This window comes from Harmonia axyridis, chromosome 1, assembly GCF_914767665.1.
Source record: "Harmonia axyridis chromosome 1, icHarAxyr1.1, whole genome shotgun sequence".
Classification (NCBI taxonomy): Eukaryota; Metazoa; Arthropoda; class Insecta; order Coleoptera; family Coccinellidae; genus Harmonia; species Harmonia axyridis.
The window spans coordinates 38,865,571-38,886,531 of NC_059501.1; the positions used below are offsets into that span (position 1 = coordinate 38,865,571).

General features: G+C 33.3%; 1 protein-coding gene across 1 annotated transcript in view; it reads left to right on the plus strand.

Annotated features, from left to right (window-relative positions):
• Positions 1–1,435: 1,435 nt before the first annotated feature.
• The window catches only part of LOC123671355 (nephrin), a 494,576-nt gene continuing 475,050 nt past the window's right edge, over positions 1,436–20,961 (plus strand). The window contains exon 1 of the mRNA XM_045605135.1: positions 1,436–1,844. Within this exon, the coding sequence (XP_045461091.1) occupies positions 1,724–1,844 (121 nt within the window). The 5' untranslated portion in view covers positions 1,436–1,723. The remainder of the gene's footprint in view (positions 1,845–20,961) is intronic.

Genomic DNA, 20,961 nt, shown 5'->3' on the forward strand with positions numbered 1-20,961 from the left:
CTCCGAACTTTCCGCCACGGCTTTATCTGTCAATTCATCAATTTGCCTTAAAGAAATCAGTTCTGCCAACCAACATTTTTCAATACAAAAATCACTAAATTATATTTATGGAAATATTTCATTAATTTCATTGAAAATGCAATGAATTAGAGAAAATAATGTATAATACTCGTACAGAAGGCTCATTCTACCACTCGTTCATTCCAAAACTCGCCACTTCGTGGCTCGTTTTTGAATTTTGAACTCGTAGAAGAATATCAATGCCTTCTGCACTTGTATTATAAATAACTATTCTCTTTGAAATCCCTGATGCAACTTAATGTGTTCTTCATCCCAAATATGATCGAACAGCCTTTTTCATTTGAACTTGCTCTCTTATCCTCCACACTCTATCCCTTTAGGGTTATATCACACACAAGTATAGACGATAAAAGGATAAATAAAAAGCCATCTTAGCAATATCTCTGCTGAAGATTTGTCGATGAATTGATGTAGATAACTTCTCACACAGATCGTCGATATGCGTTTGTCAACTCAAACCAGTTTTAGATTCCAATCCCAAGTATCTAATTGACGTCGTCGCTGTCAATTCATTACTGAAAATGATTCTTTGTGTTTTTGACGGATCCATGTGGAAACCATTTTATGAAAACTGATTTTTGGGTTTTAATCTCTGCGGTGCTACCTCCTGCAAATTATCTCCGAATTTGAACTGTCTAAGAATGATGCATCTTCTGCGATTTATCATTTTTTGCAACATACATTGTTTCAAATATTCCCAATTCAATGATTTACTGCTGAAAATTACTTTCTGTCGGGAATAAGTAATTATCTTCATTATGCGTGCACCGCTGCACGAGCAGATGATGCGAAAATTGGAGCCATACCATAGTAGGCTTAATTATTGAACAACTTAGGAAGAACCCTGAGAGATAGGGACATATGACTATCAAAGAAATTCTGTTCTTAAAGTGATAGACCTCTCTAGGCTAGATGAAAATTCGACTAATCACAATAGGAAGACAAAACCACACTTATGCATGAGCAAAACTATCGTTTGCATACTGAAATGCAGTAGAAAAATAAAAATCGAAGATCCTGTCGTACCTGAGAGGATTATGTTTTCCACTCCCGAGAAAAAGGACAGTCGTGAAGTGAAATCATGGGACAACTCTGTTCGCGGAGCGTAAACCCTCATAACTGTCAGGGATACCCATCCAGAAATTCTGGAATTCTCAAACAAACCTCAAATGTGTACGTGAAACAGATAAAAATTCATCCGTCTGGCACAGCACCGAACATTCAAGAGGGTTCATTTTAAAAGGGTTGTCGAAAAGAGAACCAAGAGAATTTCAGACCTGCAAACCTGCAATATACAAGCGCAGGATGAGAGAGCACAGAAAGGTGCGCGATAGAACCGCGTTGGAGTCAGTGTTATTCTGAAACTCGCGCGTTATGCTCTGGCTGCCGGTTCCGCTCGCTCCAGAAGACCGCGAGCCTCTCGGATCGTAGCTAATTAGACGATATCTAATCGATGAAGATCTACTTATTGGTGATATCGATTTGATTGATTGTGCCACCCATTATTCTAACTGATTTCGGGACTGTCACTCTTGTTGTATATTGTTCTTCAGTTTTTAACAGTTTGTTAGTGTTGATTACTTCTTGTGTACTGTTTCTTACTTAGTGATGTTGTGGTATTGAAGATGTATATTGTGTTGAAATGAGTGTTTACATGGGTGTTTTGAATGTTATTTTTGTCACACTACTGGTTGTGCCTGGTGGTCTGTCAACCTTGAAAGCAATTGACGATGGAGCATCGCCTAACGAGTTAGATAAACCAAGTAAGTTGCGAAAAACTCCAGATCAAGTTTTTGGTGAACATGCGGAAAATCTCAAAAAGTTTTTGAATTTTCTTGGACAACTAACAAAATAAGAAATCAACTACTGACAGATTCATCAAGTTATCGCAACAATAACTTTTGAGTCACTTCAATAGTCGAATAGTTCTTCTTGAAGTAGTACCGGTACCTACAATGAAATTGACTTCAGTACTCGCCGCAAATACTTTTTTATCTATTCTATCGTTTGGTAACAGTTACCTCGAAGTGTCATTCGAAAAAAAAATTGATGCGATGGTTGATTGAAGCGATTCTTTAATTTTTATTTCGAACCAATTTTGTATATTTTGACGAATCATGTAACATTGTGTGTATTAGCACAAGAAATGTCATCTGTAATGGGAAATTGAAAACAAATTTTTTCTAATTGTTAAAATTTCAAAATATATACAGATAAATATCAAAAAAATCTAATGACAGATGAACGTCCCGTGAATATAGCTGAAAAGTGCTTTTGAGCGGACTTCTCAAATACTCTGAATTAATTTCTTGTACTTTCTTCGAACAATATATTATAGCACTCGCTGGAATAAAACTCTACATAGCAATTCAAAGTAATAAAACGGCATATAAAAATCATCGGCCGATAAATAGAGGGTTAAAAACGAAAACTTTTCTGTACTCGATTATGTACCAAACTACTTCTGATGAGATTCAAATACGAGGAAAAAGTCAAATCTTATAGTAGTGAGAGACCGATATTGTCAAGCATTAACTGATTTCGGTTCTGACGTTTTGGTAGAAATATCTCACCGAGATATACCTGTTTTATATCCGGAAGAACCTACCTTGTTAATCTATACGTCCTTGAACAGTTCCTACACATTTTTTATAATGAATGTTTTATTTCACAATAACTCAAAAATTCACGGGTACAGTCACATCATTGCCAAAAATTGAATTGTATTTATCAATAGTTAAACTTAACATCATTACGTTTGACTTCTCATCAACGACATTAATTAAAATGAAGTTGACGATACTTCACCATTATAAGATCTACGGGTATTTTTATAATATGCAATTCAGTCAAAACTTTCATATCACCGAACTTGCTTTCATTATTGAATTGCTTAAACTTATAGCCGATTTTCACAGATTTTCAATCGGTTTATGATTTATTTATTGATTTGCAAAATATTGTAACGGGCGTTCATTTGAATTGGTGGTCAAGAGTGCTGTGGAGAAATTCGAGTTGATTTTCTGTGACAACGAGTAGCGCTTAGCTTGTACCATATCATTAACATTTGTTTACATACTTCGAATCTGGGAGGAAAATGGTACAAGCTAATCGCTACTCACACCCACAGAAAATCAACTCTTATTTCTCCACAGCACTCTTAACCACGAATTTTAATGAATGCTCGTTATATCCAAAAATGATATGAAATAAAGAAATCGTTTAATCATGACAATCATCACGATAAGATTTTACCGGAAACTGCTATCAAGATATTAGATTCTTCAGTTTTGTTGTTCCCCAAAGTTTCAAGAAAAATGTGAAAACCGACAAAGTTGGAATCGTGAAAATAGTCATAAAGATAGAGAGTAAAGTTTGACAGTCGTTCGCATTTATTTTGTTCACTCCGTTGTTTTATATCACAATATAACAACGGCTACAAAAACGAATTTGTGATATTTGAATTATTAAGGACGACATAAAGACATTTTATACTTGATAATAAGTGCCATTTTGAATAATACAAACTTTATGCTTTAAACTGAAGAACTTTCTCCTCTATATGTTCCCAATAAAAAAAAATCGCACATATTAAGGTTGTGACACTGAGGGGAACAAGGGCAAGGCACATATCCATATCTTGAAATCACATGACCTAGAAACGAGTCCTGGAGAAATTTCATCGAAATTCTCGCTGTGTTTAAAAAAACACTTGATGCTTTACCGTCCATTCCTTTATTGTTACTGAGATATCTAGATGGCCATTCCTGGGATGGTGAATAACATTCCTCCCCCATTTTCCCAGCGACTCACTTGGCTGACTGGCTGAGTAAAGCCTCATCACAACGTGAAGGCTTATCGTTAACATTTTCCAAAGTACTGAACATAGGACGTAGAAAATTATAATGAAGAAAAACATTTAAATTACAGATGTACCTAGCTTTAAGTGTAATAGATATTACTCAAAATTATCATCAAAAGGAATTATAATAATTGCGTTCCACTTTGAACTCCTTCAGAACATTAGAAAGAGCACAAAATAACTAACTGAAGATTCGTTTAAGGTATTCGATTCATCCCTTGAAACGGAGGAGCTTCCGAGAAATTTACCGAAGTTTCTGAACTTTGTCACGATTCCTAAAGAACTTCAGATCGGGTGATCATTTGTCTCATCTACGAGAGGATAGGTGAAAGAGAAGTTAGTTTTCACGTAATAGCGCAGCTATTTATAGACTACTGCTATGTTATTATTAGTTCAGCGGATAATTTATTCACAAAAAAATTCAATCAATAATATCAACATACTGCTTCTATTGTCTCTGATTATATCCATAAATAATGATTTAATACCGAATTAAATTGTTTCTCTAATCCTGTGGATATTCCGTTCATTCTTCCATATCTTGTAGAACAAAATCGTGCGAGAATATATCAGAAACGCATTGTTTTCATGGCTATATTTTATTATTCTATGTTGGTACTCCGAACTTTCCGCCACATCTTTATCTGTCAATTCATCAATTTGCCTTAAGGAAATCAGTTCTGTCAACCAACATTTTTCAATGCAAAAATCACTAAAATATATTTATGGAAATATTTCATTAATTTCAATGAAAATGCAATGAATTAGAGAAAATAATGTATAATACTCGTACAGAAGGTTCATTCTACCACTCGTTCATTCCAAAACAAGAATATCAATGCCTTCTGCACTTGTATTATAAATAACTATTCCAATTCAGAATTATAGTCTCCAGAATAAGAAGCAATATAATAGCTATTCTTCAACTAGTTCAAAATTCAAAATTTGATAGAACTAGTGTTAAAGAAAGAGCCTCCTGTACAAGTACATGATTTTCTCAAATTCACTGATTTTTTATTGAAATTAATAGAGAAATATCCATAAATATCGTTTACTGTTTTTTGCATTGAAAAATTTGGGTTTGCGGAAGAGTTTGCCGTATCACAAATTTGACAGATAATAGATTAATCCGTGGCAGGAGAGTTCCGAGTACCAACATAACATATAACCGTTAAACTGTAGGAATCTGAGATATTCTCGCATGATTTTGTTCTACAAGATGTGACAGCATGAACGGATTAGCCTCTGAATTGTTATATAGTTCCAAAGATTCTCACTTTCTCATTATCTTCCAGAAAGTTCAAGTTGTCTCTTTATTTTAGGAACTTAACGAGAACCTGCTCTGTTCTATTTCTTGTTTTGTGATTAGGACTGTAAGGTGAAAAATAATGAGGAGAATCTCGGTGTCAAGGTCGAAATTTCAATGTCAATATTCTTCATTTGAGTTTCGAGAGTCAGCGTTTAGGTACTTGCCTTCCGGCAAAAATACTCTAAATCTATTTCTAATTCGATTTATTAGCATAAGACATGTTTGATTTATACACTAGTAAACACATTCATAATTCTCATTCATAATAACTCTTTTATTGTTTCCGTAAGTATTGTTTCCTAAATAATTGGAAAAATACCCATCCTATCGAACTGAAATAAGAATATCATTTGAAACACATTTTCATGCCAATTATATCCGTCTGATTTCACTGGAATTTTGTGTGTAGGTATGTAGAGTTCATCGATCAGCCAATCAAAAAATCACCTATATAAGGAAAAAAAAAACGAAATTCTATGAAAATAAGATATAAGAATCTTTCGTAGAACGGTTGACTTGTTTCCTCTCTTTTTTCGATATGCCAGAAGATATTACAAGAAGGACATTTTATTTTCAAAACATTTGTAAATTTCAATATGCAATATTTCGATATGCAAGATGATACAAGGCACAATTTTCGTGAAGGTATAATGATCTTGTCAAGAACACACAGCGTTTATTGTCAAAACATTTGTATATTTCAATTAAAATAAAGGCACACATCTATTGAGTGAAGATCAAATCTCCTGAACATGCATTAATCACTTTAAAGTTTTTTTCCACAGATATTTTGAAAACAGTGGTAAATGACATTGTGTATGTTTTCTTGTCATATCACTTCGAAAGTTAATCGAGTAATTGTATGCACACAAATTTAAGGGAAAAACATTTTGGAATTCGGCAGGACCTGGTTCACACAGAATGAATCTTGTAGTGAATTCATTAAAGGGTGAAGTGAAGTCCTACTATTAAATACGAAGGAAATTCAATTTCTCCAATACAAAAATAATACAATTCAAATAAATAATCTTTATTTTGTGTTTAAATTTCTCAAATGATTTTTTCCATATGTAATTTCATATTTCGAGATGAAATAGTGAATATTAAACAGACATATAAATTTCGCAGTGTTTTGAAAAAATTATTTTTCGGCAACCGTCCGGGAAGTGCTCACTTCCCGGACGCTTTTTCTCTGAGAAAGTAGCATTTCCCGGCCTAGTCCGGAAAGTACGTACTTCCCGGACTAGGCCGGAAAAGAATCATAGAATCCATAGCAATCGAGATAACGGCTGACAGTTCATTTAAAATTAGTTGTCAAAAATTTGCATGTTTTTTTACCGCAATCGCAATAAAATATGGAAAGCAGCAGCGATAGTGTTATTTTACATGGTTGCCGAAAAAATATTTTACGCAACACGCCCGAAAATGGTTTTTTTGGACTCACAGACTTCCAGGACTCGCTTACGCTCGTCCTGGAATTTTGTCTATTCGTCCAAAAAAACCCTATTTTCCGGACTTGTTACGTAAATTACTATTGTATTTACTTTTCTCTAATTCTGTGGTTTTTCCGTTCATTCTTCCACATCTTGTAGAACAAAATCGTGCGAGAATATATCAGAAACGCACAGTTTTCATGGTTATATTTTATTATTCTATATTGGTACTCCGAACTTTCCGCCACGGCTTTATCTGTCAATTCATCAATTTGCCTTAAAGAAATTAGTTCTGCCAACCAACATTTTTCAATGCAAAAATCACTAAATTATATTTATGGAAATATTTCATTAATTTCAACGAAAATGCAATGAATTAGAGAAAATAATGTATAATACTCGTACAGAAGGCTCATTCTACCACTCGTTCATTCCAAAACTCGCCACTTCGTGGCTCGTTTTTGAATTCTGAACTCGTGGAAGAATATCAATGCCTTCTGCACTTGTATTATAAATAACTATTAACGAGATATTCCATCAAAACCGAGATTGAAAAATTGATGCTCTAGAGTTGCTTTTACTATCAGAAACTGTTAGTTTTCGCTAATAAAGAACAGAAGATCGTGTACCTATTCACTTTACTTCCTACCAAACATCGCTTGCATCAAATAAATAGGTAACTTCTACATTTCCACTTGATCCTAACAACATGCGTATCTTTCAACTCCCCCATCGGCACCTACTCTGGCTACTCTCCAGTTGAGTATTTCTTCATTGATTTTATATCTCTACCCTCAATTTCTAACCCCTTCATTAGATGACTAAAAATACTTACGATCTCTTCATGGTTATTGTTCTTCAATCTACGAGTATCAAGGCAATGTGATTTCAAATTGATTCTGACTCCACGGAAGGTATTGGAAGAATTGTGATCACTTTTGTTGTGAAAAAAAACTTGTGACTTCAATTTCTGAATTTTCACTCGCAAACTATATTCAGACCATCCTGGCCATTTTTGATTTCATATATCAGTTTGTCGGTCAGTGTCTTTGCAAGTCCTAACTTCTGCAATTCCAATATCAATGAAATACGTATGGGTTTATAGTTTTAGCAGTAGATGGTCTCTATACAATATTTAACTGTTCAAGATGAGATATGTACGCGTTAGCACGCGCAAACGTGAAATTCTTGGGTTTTTTATATCTCGCGTTCTACTAGTCCATTGTATTATACTAGTGAAAATTTATTTGGACATTCGAATCGCGTAACAAGTGGTTCCATGAGAATTTCAGTTTTTTAACTTAGCAGTTTTCAGGAGATGATCTCACAAGAAAAGTACTGTGACTTTTTATGATTGAATAGGGAAGCACAGTGATACACACATCGGAAGGTTTTCTTATTTTTACAATGATTTAATTCGGTTTTTCAGTTAGAATAATCAACGGTGAAAAAGTAACCATGTCAATTCAGAATTCAAATAACCCATGAACAAGAGTTTTTTGCAATCAATTATTTCTTTCATTCACAGAATATCTCGAATCTTTTGAAACAGAACCATAATGAATACTAACGAATTGCTAACTGAATTGCTAACGGGTATGAAATCGTGGTTGTTTGTTTTCAATTTCGAATTGTTACTTGAACAAAGGGCCTAAGCGGATTCCGGTGCATGTTATACTTTTATCTCCGTTTTAAGTCCATAGCATCAGATATCGTACATTGGCATTCCTCAATAATCTACTGATTCCGAACCTGAAAGGTTCAACCTCGAAACAGTTTATAAAATTATGAGAAAAACTTTTTACAGTGAAATCAATTGTAATAGCAACTGCCGCATGAATAACATGGGGGCTCCAGAGCTCCTGACTTCACATCAGTATTTTTTTTCGATATTGTACTTGAATTATCAATTCTTATTCCACGGTAAACAATAAATATCAAATGAAGGCCTAAATTGTAATTTTATATTTACTTTTTTCTTTATTGTGTTCCATTATTGAAGATACCACGGAAATATTTGGCTGAATATGTCCACAAATGTTTCTACAATTGTGATAGAGCGGTTGGATTCATGGCCAGATTTTTCATCATTTTTTGGAGTTTAATGGTTTGTGACCATATTCGGCTTGAAATTATAGACATTGTGAAGAAATGGTTGAGCTATCGAGTTTTAGGGCATTGAGGGATTTTGCAATTGTGAAAATTATACGTAGTTCCACAATATGAAAATTCATAATAATGACATTTGAAATGTTCCACCGAATAGCTTTCGATGAATCGGTATTTTACAGTAAATTTCTTTTCTTCAAGGAAATTCACTCGGAAATTCACGTTTAGTTTGTAACCTGCTCAATAGTTGATTTTTGTAACGAATTTCATGTGAATAGCTTGCTACTTACGCTCGGATTCATTTTTAACTCTTAATTCCATGAAGAAGTGGAAATTGCAAAGTTAATTAAAAATATGAGATAGATTCAAATTTATCTGAACTTAAGAAATATTTTTCAAATCAATAATATGAGAAATATTTATTTGCTTGACAATTTCAATATGGTAATTCTAGCGTTATTGTCATGAAAAAATTCCATTCAAATAAACTCTGTTCATTTCATATTGACTATAAAAATTCAAAGAAATACTTTGTATGGCATTTGCTATTTGTTGTATAATTTTTTCAAGGAATTTGGTTGATGCCAGAATCCTTGGAGGATGCTGACGACAGATGACATTCGATGAAATCAAATCAATTTTTATATGAGCCCATTTTGTTATTGGAACCGGAGCCTAGAGTAATCACACCCCACACTTGATTTTGAAAAATTGGGAGCTCACGGTGAAAAATTACAGTGTTCTTTTTAGGAAAATTTACACATGATACGGCAATGCCGTACGTAAAAAGTTGACCCATAATTATTTTTCATTAATGAAAAATTTTCAACGAAAAAAATTACAGCAATATTTCGAAAATGGAATTTTTCGGAAAACATCTTGAATCTATGTAACAGTGATAGCTATGGAGTTGTGGTTTTCGCCAATGAGTTTCTCATCAGAATTGGCGTTCAGACACCGATATCATTTTTCGTCTATCTAATAAAGAAAAAAATAGGACTTTCCATTCAAAAGTGTCTAATTTGGCCCACCCTGTACATATGTAGATTTAATGTAGAGCAAAGATACATTTCATTTGAACAGGATTAATAGCCATATCGGCTCATCCTACCGAAAACGTGAGGTTAACATCTATTCAATCGTAAATATCTCAATCTGACTTATGTAGTCACTTAAGTATATGAAATCGAAAGTAATGTACCTTTAAAAAATATTGGCTGCTGAAAACCTTCATCCGTCTGAGGAGTGTTCAACCGCTAGATATTAAAAAGTGATACCTAGATGTTCAAACAGATAACACTATGCCGTGTGCTCGAAGCAAGCGGTGTCTCTTTTGGACGGAGCATGCATAACTTAAGAAAGATATGATTTAATTATCAAGACCTCGGAGCGCAGTAGAATACCGATTGTTCATTATGAATATTTTTTCGATACTTATGGGTCGTAAAACTGAGATTAACACCGTTTTTCAGATATTTTGGGATGGGAATTTCATTTCTATGATTTTATGTTATTGGAATGGATAGATCCTATCACTTCCTAGGTCCATATAAAGATAATGCTGCTAGCTACCACATTAGAAAATTTCGGTTATGAAATCAATTGATTAGTTGCGGTTAAATACACTGGAGGAATATGTCAAGCAGAATGTATTGAGATGTGTTCTGAAATAACTGTATTCAGATTAAATTAATATTGATGAGAATCGCTAGTGCTTTTTTATTTCTGATTAGTACTCGAATTTCTAATTATTATTATTTCTAATATTGATTCGAAAATTATTTCAACTTAGCATTGACCATATTGCGGTGGGGTCATTTTAATAGCTTATCTTATTCACATCAAATATTTTCTATGTAAAACATACTCAATTTTTGTTAGTGACTTGGAAAAATCCTTATAATTTATGGTAACTTGCTAATTTCATTTTCAGAAAATGTAACTCTGGTATTTACATCCTCATACGATGTATTATCTTCAAAACTACTGGAGTTGTAGCAACATGAATGAAACATTATTAAAAGTCCTTTTTTCGAAATGAAAAAAAATGGCATGATATTGCTCTTTTGTTTGGTCATTCTAATTTCGGAATTTATTAAAATACTTTAAATGAAGATCTGAAAATTATGTAAAATTATTTTCTTGAGTGGCGCGTATGCCCTAATCCAAATAAAACAGTATCTTGTTTTCATTTGGTTAATCAACAAAAATATAGAAAATTGAGAGGAACTTTCGATAATTCCGTCTTGAATCATAATTAGACTCCCAAATATTTTCGAGTTAACTTGATTCTTCTTTCAATTTCAAGGTACATTTGGAAAATTCACATTTGAAATTGAAGTCGAGGAATAATATCCTTCAAAAATTAACTGGTTCTTCATGAGGTACTGATGCCAGCACTCTTCGTACGACAGCCTTGACCTTGATTTTTCTGCTGCTGAATATTGTTGTTCTGTTTGATTCAATAATGCTCATGTTCATAAAATTGATACACAGCTTAACTCTTCTAAGAGAATTATCACTGGAACTATTAGATCTACACTCGGATCTACACCTTTAGATTGGTTACCAGTGCTATCACATATACTTCGTAGTTCATATTCGCAGACAGGTCTCAGTCAAGAAATCTTGGGAAAAATTTCATTTCTACCCGAATTTATTTTCATTCATTCATTCTATTGATAGCCCACTATGCGAATGTGTTGTAGAAGGAACCATTGACCACTTGGTGAATACATGTCCAATTCATAAATTCTATTCCATGGTGGTTTCCAAGCTATCCATTCAGTCGTTTAGGTTTTAATTATAAAGTCATCGCAACAGTTGGCGAAGAGAAAGGATGAAGAAGATTTTGTTTCGAATGAAGAGGAAGCTGTCCAATATAAATATGTCAACTTATTCTGTAAACAAATACACAAACCAGTCACTACACCTATACGGGGAGACAGAGTTTTTGCTGAGGTTTTTATCGTTGCTCTTGTGTCATACGTTTAAATGTATGATGCCCCGTTTATATTTCCTCTGCTAATACTGAGATTACATCTACACATGTTTTGTTGTTTGAAGTTGATAATTTTTTGTATATTCTTCTATCTCAAAAGAATATATGTATAAGTATATATTGTCAGATAACCCAGTTCGATCATGTTGGGGATAAATTGGAAGTTTGATTTCTGTAATTGCCGGAAAAAAATAGTTTCTTCATTTATTCCATTTCATTCATTTTTAGTGATCATAAAATAATTTTCCAAGAAATCATATCTATAACTTTCAAATTATATTCGAATGCTCATTGATTCAAATTTTCGTCAAACATATTTATATCAAAATTCTCACAATTGAAAGAGCTTTCAACATAAATCATTCCTTTGGGATTGTTGAATCCAGAAATATTATAAACCAAAAACGAGGAAAAAACTAATGTGAAGTGAGGCGTCTTCAAGTGCCGAGGGCGCATATGAATAAACCAGGGCTCAAATTTTCCGCCTCATTTCTGTTTCGATATTCTGCTTGAATTTATTATTAATCAATCAATAAAGAACCTCCATTTCTACAATTTTTTTTTGCGTTTTCAATGTTTCTGGTTACACCATCCATATAAATGAGTCTTTGAATTGTCATTTTTCTTGCAAATGCAAATTTTCATCCCAATCGAATCTGCAATTTAACAGAAACACAAAATATTTCGAACATCCGAATTCACGGAACCCTAGTCGTATTTTGCCGAACTTAAATCTTAAATATCGACGATCAGAAATTATTCTAGTGGGGTAGAAATTTTTTTTTCAATTTTTATTTATTTTTATTGACAGTCAAGATTCGTCAAATGCAATAAAAATGTTTGAAAATAAAATATTATATTTTTTGAACCATACATCTGTTAACATATCATTTGATAAGGATTTTTCTCCTGTGTGAAATGTATTGTGCTTACATAGAATGACGAAGTTTTTTATTCATCCAACATCTATGTTGTAGATTTCTATATTTTCAAGTTGAGTAGTTTCTATCTCAGAATATTACCATGATAAAAACAAACTAACAAACCTTATGACCGAATGAATATTCATCACAAAACATCCTTTCGAATTGTTGTGGTTGTTTTTTCTTTCCTCGAAATTCTTCAGAACATAATTCAGTTATTTATTGCTTATGATTTATTCATGTTCGAAATAGCAGCAATGCCAGAATTAGCATTACACACTACAACATAAAAACTGATTATTCGCACCTATTAATCACATGCACACCTGTTGAATAAGGTTGAATTGGTAATTTCTTTGAGCGGCATTGGCAGAACTAATGGGTTATTTCAATTACACTAAACTAAAAATCACTTCGAATTTGTCAGATTTTCATGGAGTTTATCTGATAGATTCGAATAGGCAATAAATGAATATTTTGTGCCACATAGTTTTGAGTTTTAAAATGAAAATTTCGGTCAACAACAGGAGAAAGGGAGGAAAACAACAGGAATTGAAAGGGAGCTAAATATGATCTACATTCGGCTAGTCAGATCTTATGAACTAAATGAATATCACTACTGACATTTTGATGTATTGAACAGTTTATGAAAAATTTCCAAATGCTTTATCTGCTGAAGGTAACCTCACATACATCAACATTTTTAGTTATTCATGTAGCTGGCCAAAGTAGACAGATATCGATATCACGTCTGCGTAAAAATTCAAGGTAAAAGAAAAACAGTTTTTCCTTTTTCTTCAGCCAAAAAGTGTGTCAAATCATAAAACAAAAATTTTTGTTGTGCAATTATCTCAATGAATTTTATCCACAATTTTTTTCTTAAGAGTTATCGTTTCCGAGATGTAATCATCCAAAAACTAGAAAAGCTATATTCTTCATTAGGTGCACGCGATTCCAAGCTACCTGTGAGGTAGTGAATTTTTTTCAACGAGCTTCTCTGACTGGTCTTTCCTACCAACTACTTTGATCCTAACACACTATAACCTATACTAATAAAAAATGGAAATTGTTGAAAATAATGAATAATGAAAACTCTAATCATCCGAAAAAATTATCTGTCTCATTCAAAACCTTGAAATACTTCTGCTTAGTCTTCTCGTTCTTATTCTACCTCCTGATTGAATATAAATTTTTCCAAGAACGATGAATCAGATGTCTTCTACCTGATATCGTATGAACCCTTTTCTGATGGCGATTCAACATCGGAATATCTGGCTGTTATTGATACATGCTAATGAAAGAAAAAATTGTTTTTGCAGCTACGAAACACTTTTTCCACACAATGCGGGTAAAAACCCCTGATAGGGGTTTTTCCGCAGGCGAGTATAAAAGAATAAATTAAGTTATATCATGTCTCTATGTACCGAACGCCCAATTAACGTCAAGGATGACATAACTATGGTAACTACATAGAATTACATCTGTCATTCATGTATATATATATAATATATATAATATAATATATACTTTATTTCCAACAATACTTTTCATAACAATAATCATACAAAAATACATTATATATAAACAGCTGTTGGGAATTGGTGAGAATATAGGTATAATCAATCAAATCTTTTGAGTTTCAATTTATTTCAAGCGCTTGTAGAAACAAGATTATTCCTAACTCTTGCAGAAAATAGCTTTTCCGCCCTCAACAGCTTGACCGAACTCCGCTTCACGTCGGTCGTTTGGTCCATGGCAGTTTCGTGCGGGAAATTACCACTTTCCGCACTTGTTAGGAAAATAACTATTCTCGAGTTATAAGAGACATAATGAAGTGAATAAAAAAAAAAAAGTGTAACAACGAAAAGGCTAAAGTGTAAGTTTAATTCCAACTTGACAATTTAACTGTTACACTCTATAGAGTATTACAAATTTTATTAAAACAGGCTTTAATTGCGATACCCGGTATTTGGAAAATGGAGGTTTTAATGCGCATACATTTTACATACTAACGTTCAGGAGAAAATGACCTGTCATTCAAAAAGAAAAAAAAATGTTCAAATCGAACAAGTTGTTTTGACGAAAGCGTATCCTAAACTTTTGGCTAATTATTAGTGGTGCATCAATTTATTGGCTAAGTGTATTAATAGGTATACGAATAATACTTTTGGAATAAATCAATGAGTTATTGACCATTTTTGTCAATACTGTTACGCTCTCTGAATACCGTTTAAATGGGCACTGACTTGTTTTCGAGACAAAATCCAACATCCATCGGAAGGCACTAGGAGGTTCTCAAATTTGCGGAATGCTACACGCTAAGAGCGCCGCAGAATAACGAAAATAGCGGAGAACCGCCATAAAGTTGCGTTCAAATGTGCAAACCAAATCGTGAATACGGTTTCTAATAGGGTGAGTAGGGTACAATAAAGAATTCGAAAAAAGCACTGACTTAGTGTCAGGAGCGTTTGAATACTCGTTCATTCATGTTTTTATTAGAAACCACAGCATTGTTTTAAAATAATATGCGAATTATTAGGGTGTCATTGTTGTCGGTTAATTTCACACCGATTAGGTGTTTCCATGATCCTTCTGGAATTCGGTATGGACATTGGACAGTTTAACATTTACAAACTGAATTCCAACGGTCTTTGACCTGTTTGTAAGCAAATATTAGGTTTTGTGTTGAAATTCTTCCTGAATTGGTTATATGATAGACATAAAATTTTTTTGAAGTTTGAAATGGTTATTGTATATCTACAGGTAAAATTTCATAATGGTTGGATCTGAAGATCGACACTTTTTGATATTCTTCTTGAATTTTCTATGGTTCTGATAACGAGTTCCACACGAAATTTTGCATCAGCTTAAAATGGTTGTATTGTATATACAGGGTGGCCACTTTTTCAATGGGATTGTATTGGTAACTTTTAAACCATAAGAGTTAGAAGGTCGGTCAAATGGAGGAAAAGTTGCATGCATAGTAGCATTATCAAGCAGGTCAAACAAATCGAGATTATCAGGTCCGGTTATTGAGATATCATAAGAAAAGTAAATTATGTCATTTTGGTTTTTCTTTTTTTTCCACTTCATTTCAAATGTCATCAAGAAATGTTACAGGAATTTTTTATTCGACAGCAAATTATCCTCAATTTGACGTAATCAGATTTCGTATCCAACGTTTCGTACTCTCTGGGCCACCCTCAACCTCATTTTTTTCAATACGGCCCTGCATATTTTATGACATTTTTCGAAATAACTTTCAACGCTGAATTCAACGATATATCATACAATATCATTCAAAGTTGATTTTCAGGTGATTTTGACCCTCATCAAAATTTAATGGTGTGTATGTAAGAAAAAACAAGTCTTTTAACGATATCAATGTTCTGACCCAAATTCAATCGAACCCAAAAAAAAAATCGAGAACTGTGGCCAGTGAATGGAATTTTTCAAAAACTGCTGTTAATAAAATAGTCAAGAGACGCGAATACAATGATTTTAAATTTGAATACCAAGCCTTGCAAAAATTATATCGTAATTATCTCAATATAAAGTTCGATTCTGTAATTTGTTTCAACGGAACAAATGACAAATACAACAATAGTGATACCTCGCGAGAAAATTGAGAATGTTTTGGAAGGTATTCAAGGAGACCAAACAAGCAAATGTATATTAAGAAGTATGGGTTCCAGTAACGTAGGTAAAGTGCATTTTACAAAATGGAGGACATTTCGAACACTTACTTCATTAATTTTCATTTACTTTCGAATAATCATTTGACTTTTTCTTCATTAAATGATACTTCCGTTTAATTATTATGAATAGAAATATTTAAATGATTATTATAAAAGAAGAACCAAGAAACCAGTATACTCGTTTCTTGCTTAGATTCTAATATGTTCCATTTAGTTCAAGATGGGTAAGTTGATTTTCTTATCGAAAATTATTGCATATTGCATGTTGTTAATTAAACTAAATAAAGGTAATACAGATCCGACCTAAAGAAAATTGGATAAGGGTAAAAATCACCTGAAAATCTACTTTGAATGACATTGCATGATATATCGTTGAATTCAGCGTTAAAAGTTATTTCGAAAAATGTCATAAAATATGCAGGTCCGTATTGAAAAAAATGAGGTTGAGGGTGGCCCAGAGAGTACGAAACGTTGGATACCAAATCTGATTACGTCAAATTGAGGATAATATACTGTCGAATAAAAAATTCCTGTAACATTTTTTGATAATATTTGAAATAAAGTGGGAAAAAAAGAAAAATGAAAATGACAGAATTTACTTTTCTTATGATATCTCAATAACCGGCCCTGATAATTTCGATTTGTTTGAACTGCTTGATAATGCTTCTATGCATGCAACTTTTTCTCCATTTGACCGACCTTCTAACTCTTATGGTTTAAAAGTTACCAATACAATCCCATTGAAAAAGTGGCCACCCTGTATACGAATACGAAAATTGAATTGAGGGAATCTTCACTTCATTTTGAATCTGAAATAAAAAACAGTTATTATATTTCCACTTGCATAATGGAGAAGCTGTTGTGTAGCGAAATAATTTGTTCAATTAAAAGTGGAAATATAACAACTGTCATTTTATTTTCGATTACTGAGCTATTAAGTTTTTTCGATATTATTCTTGGATTTTCTCTAGCTTTGGTCACGCGATCATCATATTGAAATGTTAATTTACATCTTAATGCAAAATTTTATCTTTGAAATTAGCACAAAAACAAAACGTGAGCTCTATTCGGATTCGAGATCTAAATCCATCATGAGAATTCTTTGTTTATTCCTGTTTATGGCCGGATGGACAGACATAACTGAATTTAATCACGAATTCGTCATTAGTGAACTTCGGTTGATATCAATCCCGAAATTCGAAACAAACAGACATCATGACGAAATGGTACCTCGTTTCATTCGGCGAACAAGCGCTCAAAAATATTCAGGCCACCCAAATTTAAACATGGAGCTCCTTTAGCTCACTTCAAGACACGGACTAAAGACGAATCAAGATCGAGAGCTGTCTTGTCCCGAATATTTCAACTCCCTACCCTGGAACTTACCGCAAATTGGAGAATTCGCTATTAGGATTACAACCGTTTGATCGTTGAGAATATTTCTTGGATGGAAGTCTATTTCGATGGCACTTCTGCTTGTTTACTACCAACTTATTCCTGAATATTACATTCGCAAGTAATTCAACGGTTATTACCATGGATGTTGTAGTCGGATTCCATTCAAATGAACGAACTGAACTGCAGATTACTTAGATTAAATAACCAACACTATCCAAGAGCATACTCGCCATTCATGAAATTTGCCATATTATCTAACCATCGATTGCAATTGTGATGTATTGTGTTGAATCATACTTGAGTGAGAAGGCATACGTAATGAACTTGCATTCAAGTAGCTCTTGTATGTTGCAATTCGAATGACCAAGTTGCAAGTTGCAACTTAGTTCGCAAATTGTTGGTAAAATAGAAGTGGCCAAAGAGTATGATAGTATCAGGGGCGGATCCAGGCGATGTTTGAGGGGGGGGCCATAGAAAGTCACGGCTCATATAGGTTAGAAAAATGGCGGAATTTTTTTTTTTGTACCTACTGGATCAAGAGTTTTTTTAAAGAAAGATGGATTTTTGTAAATCATATCATATTCAGTTTCCAAAATTTTTGTAGAACAAAAACAAGTTCCAAAAATTTTATGTATTTCATAAATATATGTAAATTTATTTCACAAGAAAACTAAGGCGCATGAAAGTATAAGGAGTAGTAAGAAGAAATCCATTATTTCTGCATAAAGAACGAGGCTTCAATTACCATAGTTAGAATGATCCAGTTTAGGTCAAATATGCGCTGTTTCGTTTGATAACTACAGTTCCAAGTGCACAGTTGTGTCTTAGGGGAGCAGCTCTTCGTAGATAATTCCTTGTCAATCTCACTAAACACAAAGCAAAATCTTCCCGGCCGTTTCCGATGGCTCATCGCGTTTCGACCACGACCGTTTTTGCTTGACGTTGTCGTAAATGATCCACTTTTCATCACAAGTTACCAAGCGTTTCGAAAATGGGGCGATTTTGTTGCGATTCTGCAGTGATTCGCAGTGGAAATTCGGTCCATGCGGTGTTTTGCGTTAATTCATGTGGATCCCATATATCTAGCATCTTCTTGAGATCAGCCTTATGCAAATAGTGTTCCAAACGGTTTATTGTGCACTCTTAAGCTCTTGAGCAATCGAAACAGGACTAGACAATGTCCATGATTTTATCGATATTTACGACAGTTGGCCTTTCAGTGCGTGGTGCATCTTTGACATCGAAACTACGGAACGGAATCGACGCAACCAAAATTGCACATGTTTGGCTATTACAGTATCAGGTCCATAAACACTATTCACATTTTCAGCCGCCTGGCTTGTTTTTTGCCTCTATCTAAGAAAAACTATAAAAAATAGCGTATTTTTTCTGCTTGTGTTTATCTTTGTGGCGCGCTCAAACTTGACTGAGTCAACTCATCACAAAACTGTCAGAATGATTTTGTAGTGCGAAATCTCATTTTTCTAACGCCATATAGTGGAAACTGATCGGACTTGTACAACGCGAGATACAAATAACTAAAGCCAGCATTGAAAAAATAATGGATTCCTATTAAATAAAAACATATGATCAAATATTAAAAATTCAATAACAAATTCTGGTCTCCTATTTTTGATTAGCGTATCTTCGGATAATATGTATTTTCAACATTCAGACTGCTGCAAATGGTCCTGTGTATATGCATTAATGCCAAACCATTCAACCTCTTTAGATCCATTCAACCATTCTAGATCATATCCAATCTTTCACACTTCTGAGTGCCCATATGCATTGTTTTCGATGATTCAGGATATATTTTTAAATTTATAAGGTCCGCGAGGGGGGGGCCATGGCCCCCATGGCCCCCCCCCTGGATCCGCCCCTGGATAGTATTTTGCATGCTTTGTCCTAAAAGCCTCTTATATTGTTTCATCATATACACAAATGTTGAGATTCCTTTACAGCGAAATATGAGTTTGGAAACACAATAAATTCGAATTAATTCTAATTAGCGATTAATCTTATCAATCAGAACGGTTTGTTTTTCTTCGAAACGTTAATGGCTTTATTGGAGTTGTTTTATCGATTGTAATAGATTGGAATAGACTTTCATTTTGGAAGTTGATATTAAAAATATGTGCAACTTTGATTTCTTCTTTGTCCTCTGTATTTTACGAGATGATTCGTATTCGATAATAAAAAATTCAAGCATGTGTATGAAAGATACTGCGATAATTTTATCCTTGGTGAATAATCTCCATATGATTGTGTTAGCTTTATTCTTAAATTTCATTTCTAAGTTCAAAGAAAATATCTTTCTCTAGTTAACATAAAGTATTGATTGAAAAGCTGGTTTTCCAATAATATGTTTTATTGTGATTCAGAATTTGAAGATATTATTTTTATTATTAGCTTCTTCTGTTCATTTTCTTCATTTTCTTGTTTTTCATTCTGTTTAATTCTTTATAAACGCAGATAGAGGAGCATAACAACGAAAATTTAATAGGGTAAAGCCTGGACAAATGCCCTACTTTACATAATTTCGAAAATATTAATTTTATATTAATAATTTTTATGATTGTGGCTAGACTTATTATTTAAATTTAAATACTGTGATTGTTTTTGAGTTAGCACTTGCAGATTTCACAGAATTTTGGTTTTTGTGGATCACTTTTTGGGGATCTATATCAACAGGTATGGATAGTTGCCCATAAGAAAAAATTATGAGAGGGATAGATCCCTTCGTAGTGTGTGAACGATAAATCAAAATTTATTCAATTTTCTACGTCTGAAGCAGCAATTTCTCCAAAAAACATAGATCGTATTAAGAAAAATACTTTGCATTTTTTCAATCTTCAAGCTGTGAAGAATAATCATAATTATACTTTAAAAGCATTCATTCAACGACAATTTGAATTTTTTGAAATATTATAAAACCTAATTATATATAACGAATCTATTTTGAAAACGGAAACCGACACCAAGTGTTCACATAAATGTTTTTTATTTCTTGTACTGTACCTAGCTATATTTCATCATCAACATATAGGTACCCTGTGAAAAGTATTATGTGTAATATTTACCAACATAACGATTTGTCGGTGTTCTGGAATGAGTTGAATTCCAAATTGTCCGGATATTTCGTTA